The 4467-nt window shown below is 34.5% G+C and overlaps 1 protein-coding gene across 1 annotated transcript in view; it reads right to left on the bottom strand.

The window, feature by feature from the left end:
* The window catches only part of CCDC175 (coiled-coil domain containing 175), a 57002-nt gene that overhangs the window by 34755 nt on the left and 17780 nt on the right, over positions 1-4467 (bottom strand). Inside the window, exons 7-8 of the mRNA XM_011386288.1 lie at positions 3014-3123; positions 470-551 (exon numbers count right to left, since the gene is read on the bottom strand). Of these exons, the coding sequence (XP_011384590.1) occupies positions 470-551; positions 3014-3123 (192 nt within the window). The remainder of the gene's footprint in view (positions 1-469; positions 552-3013; positions 3124-4467) is intronic.

The following is a 4467-nucleotide window of genomic DNA, read 5'->3' as shown; positions in this document are numbered from 1 at the left end:
GTTGGGGCAAATGGGAAATTGGTTAAAATATCATATTCCTTTTAAACTAAGTTCTAATATGTCTAGATAATTCTCCTGCTGGCTAAATTTGACTCAAATATTTCACTAACATTATTAAGTACAATATGGGTTGCTACATTTCACAGCTGCCACACAATAATTTTTCTAATTAACTGACCTGAAAAATGTCCATTAGTCATGAATACTCCTAATGTAAAATAACCATACCCACATGAAAAGTTACCAAAAAAAATGACTCATCTCCACATGGACAACTTTGTTCTTTTATATATTGAAAGTGCTTTGGGAAGGAATAAAATCTTTATTAATTACTGTGAATGATCGTGATCATGATTAGTTAATGAAAAATCTACTTTAGAAAAATTCCACATTTCCCACATATATTTAAAATATTAATTACAAATAAAATATAATTACAATCTAAAAATCATCATTTATGTTTTCCTACCTCTTTTATCTTCCGCAATAATTCTTCTTTTTCAAAATTTGATGTATCATCCAGTTTTTCCCTGCTACTCTTAAAAAAATGCCTATGAACAAAGGAAGCCAAACATACTAAGACATATTTTCCAGCAAAGCCTCATCTCCCTACGTAACATATTCATTTATATATTCATTAAAATTGACACAAGATTTTACTGTTTTGAACTGATAAATTAATGTTTTGTCATTTTATTCAATCATTTGAGGAGCAATTATTGAACACCTACAATTCACAGGTGTTACAGGTACTAGAGATACAGCACAGGCAAAGTCCCTACTTTCATAAAAATTACACACTAGTGGAGTAGTCAGAATATAAGCAAGTTATCAAAAAAATAAATAAGTCATATATATCAGATAGTGGCAAGTGCTCCAAAGAACACAAAGTAGGATAAAAGATAAAGAAATCCTGAGACCAAGGATGCTACTACGTTAGACAATGGTGGTTAGGGAAGAACTCTTGGAATGACTTGTGAAAGACCTGAACAATGAGAAGGAGCCAGATATGTGAGGATCTGAGGGAAGAGTTTTTCATGTAGAAGGAACAGCAAATGATGATATCCTGAGGTGGTAACAAGCTTTGTGCATTTTACAAAGAGAGGAATATGAGAAGACTGGCGAGGTAAACAGAGGCTAGATTACATAAGATGGGTACCAATTTGCCTTTATTCTGCAAAATGCATCATGCTGGCTATCAATAATAATAAAGAACAAAGATTAAACTATCAATACATCCTGTGGACTTGTAGAGCATTTGAGTTACTCTTAACTGTCTACATATAGAATTTAAACTCATGATTGAGTGATTTTTGTTTTTCCTCAATATTTTGACATCAAAGTGGATACTAAGTTTATAAGTTAAAGATTGTATGGGGTGAAAATTATAGGCTAATTGAAAGGTTAATTGTGTAAATTATTTTAATTTCTTAAATAATTCTTAAAGAATCTTATAAAACAACACTGTTTGATTCTTCAAATCCACCAAGCAAGAACTAGGCTGCCTCTCCCCACCTCCACAGAGAAAATGAACTAAGTGAGAAAATAAAAAGAATACAGAGAATTTTTTTTAATTTGCCAAGCAATAAAGAGGAAAAAGTAAAGTTTTATTAATAAAAATGAGGGTAACCTGTATCCTCAATCACTAAATTAATGAAAAGCACTTTTCCTCAGTGAGATTCCACATGAATGAAAACACTTGAAAAGCTGGGATTGGAGAAAAAAATGAGCCATTAAAAATGGAAGATCTACAAATCCCCATTTTCCTCTTGGACATATATTTAAAAGAAGTTAGCTAATACTGGAGACTGCTTATAAATAAAACTTCATCAGTGTAGCAAGGTTTCTAATCATAATTCCTAGAAATAATTTGAGCTAATCTGTATCTTCTGCTATGATTCTGTGCTTAGTTTTTCTTTAAAACATGTGTAAACTAAATTATTGAATCATTTTCAAAGGAAAAGATTTTCTATTCTGAATTTTAATTGTAGTAACACTTGAATTTTCCTATTAAATCTGGTATTAAGCGCAAAGATTACTGCCTATTTTATGGACTGACGATGCTGGTATTATGCAATTACTGATTTGGAAGATGTCATTTTAATCATAATACATTCAAACCGTTGAATGTAGAAACGAGCCATATTATGACAGGATGCCACATGTGATGTTAACTTGCCTTTTGTGGAATCTGCTCGATTCACAATTTGTCTTTTAAACTGTCAGGGAACCCTCGGGGTAGGCCCAGAAGCTATATTTATTTGTATTACAAGACCCCACCTTCTTGTCCAGAGGTGAGCCAAACAGCTTCTGATGGGAAATCTGGGAATTCTCCTAAGAGAGAGACTGTTGGTCAATCTCTAAAGATAGATAGATCTGTGGCAGGCAAATTCAAGAGGGTTTATAATGGCCATGCTTAGCCATGGGCTCACCAAGAAAAGAACACAAAATGTAGATAAAAAGAGAAGAATAAAACACCTTTGCAAAAGAAAACAGAGACTATGGGTCTTGGGATGGACCAGAAGATTTCCTTAGGTTTCTGGTTCTAATCCTACAGGTAAAAGTTTTTTCCCGAGGCTTTCCTATGTTTTCTCAATAAGTTTTGCAAGTCCCCCTTAACTAAGAACAACTGTAACATGAGTAGGTGAGTTTGTAGCCTGTGACATGTCTCACTAATGCCTTCCCCAGGGGCATAATCATGTGCAGGGGCATAATCATGTGCAGGAGGTCAGGAACCCAGGGGCATAATCATGTGCAGGGGGTCAGGAACCCAAGTGAGGATAATACATTCCAAAGAGTCCCTTCCTTTTCCTAAGCTGATTGCATCATCTCCAATATTTTCCCTTAATCATCTGAAAGACTAGTTAATTTCAAAATGAAGAGGTGCTTCTATAAAGTTGACAATCACACGTTTTAGTAAACTAGAAGATTATAATTTTCATCTAAAAATCTTTTAAATGAAAGGAACATGACATCTAGAAATGTTTCAGTAAAAATACGGTAGCATACTTACTTTTTGTCCTTCAGGATATTACAGGAGTTCTTTATATCTTCGATCTGTTTTTCCCATCGTCTTATTGATGCCTGTAGTCGTGCTATCTCTAAATTGTGATCACTAAGAACCTATTGAAAATTTTACAAAATTATGGCATTCAATCATCATCAAATGATTCATGACAGCAGTTCGATTCACTAAATATTCATGCATCACCCTCTCTACTTTTACACTGGAAGTGTCCTTTAGTTAAAATAAAAGCCATCATTATAACTGTTTCTTCAAAACACAAATTTGGATAAAAATAATTCTGAAATTATCAGGAAAAAAAATTGAGAAGGAAGAACAATCAAATATAATAGCGAGGATGTGAAAACTCTAAGAACAACTTTCAAGACATAAATTCGTTTTGACTATCATTTAAAAAAATAAACAAATCTATATTTTCATACTCACCTTCAAAATATTATTCCATGATACTATAAATGACCATTATAAAAAAAGTCACAACAAATTAAGTCTTTTACTTTAATGAATAGCTATGTTCATGCTGAAAAGAATTTTTCTTTCTTAAGTCTTAATCAGAAGTTCGGAAATGAAAGATTGGATACTGTGAAAATATGTTAGCATGATTTTTAAAAAATCAACATGGATGAAGAAAATTCATAGTGAAATAGATATTTTTTCAATGCAGGAAGCAAACTTATGAAAGCTTTGGGTCTGCATTTTGGCTCGTGAGGGAAAATGAAACTGGTCTAATTCCCCTTCCCTCTGGCAGAGAGTTACCATGGACAGATTATTTAATGCCATTGAACCCTGCACATCAACATGGGGGCAGAGAAACATCTGCGGGGAGCATAGAGGTTCTCTCCACCATGCCAGGTGAGATAGGTGAGTGATAGCTCTCCCCAAACTATTTCTTTCTCTAAAGCACCCATGTGACTGAATTTCTCGGCCATAATTAGCTACAGAGTAACAGGGGTCTAAAATCCTAGAACTCCCATGAAAAATTAGCAGAATGTCTAAAGGACTCTGGCCAGTCATCAGGATTAGTGACTAATGGCTGAAGGCTGTTGGCTCTGACGTCGGTTACTGCTAGCCTTCAGTCCTGCCTGCCCTGGACGTGTAGGCCACTTTGAGAACCACACACTATTATTTTTTTCTGCCAACATGACATCAGCTTGACCTGGCTGCAGAGTTTTCTAAACTAAAGGTACCATATGAAGATTAATCTGAAATTCCCTATTGTCTCAGTCCACAGCCAAAATGTTTTCTAATCTCAGGCAATAACAACAACAGACTTCGCCAATTACAAAGCACTCAGCTAAAAGCCTTACAGGCATTACCTCTTTTGACCTCCACAAAAGCCCTTTGAAGAAGGCAATAATGTTACCACATTTTATAGGAGAGAAAACTGGTAGAGCCAATATTTGAACCCAGGTCTCTGTGACACTCAAGCTTCTGCTTTAAAC

This window comes from Pteropus vampyrus, unplaced genomic scaffold (genome assembly GCF_000151845.1).
Source record: "Pteropus vampyrus isolate Shadow unplaced genomic scaffold, Pvam_2.0 Scaffold15, whole genome shotgun sequence".
In the NCBI taxonomy this organism is placed as follows: domain Eukaryota; kingdom Metazoa; phylum Chordata; class Mammalia; order Chiroptera; family Pteropodidae; genus Pteropus; species Pteropus vampyrus.
Note: the sequence above shows the minus strand (reverse complement) of the source record. Positions and strands in the feature narration are given on the sequence as shown.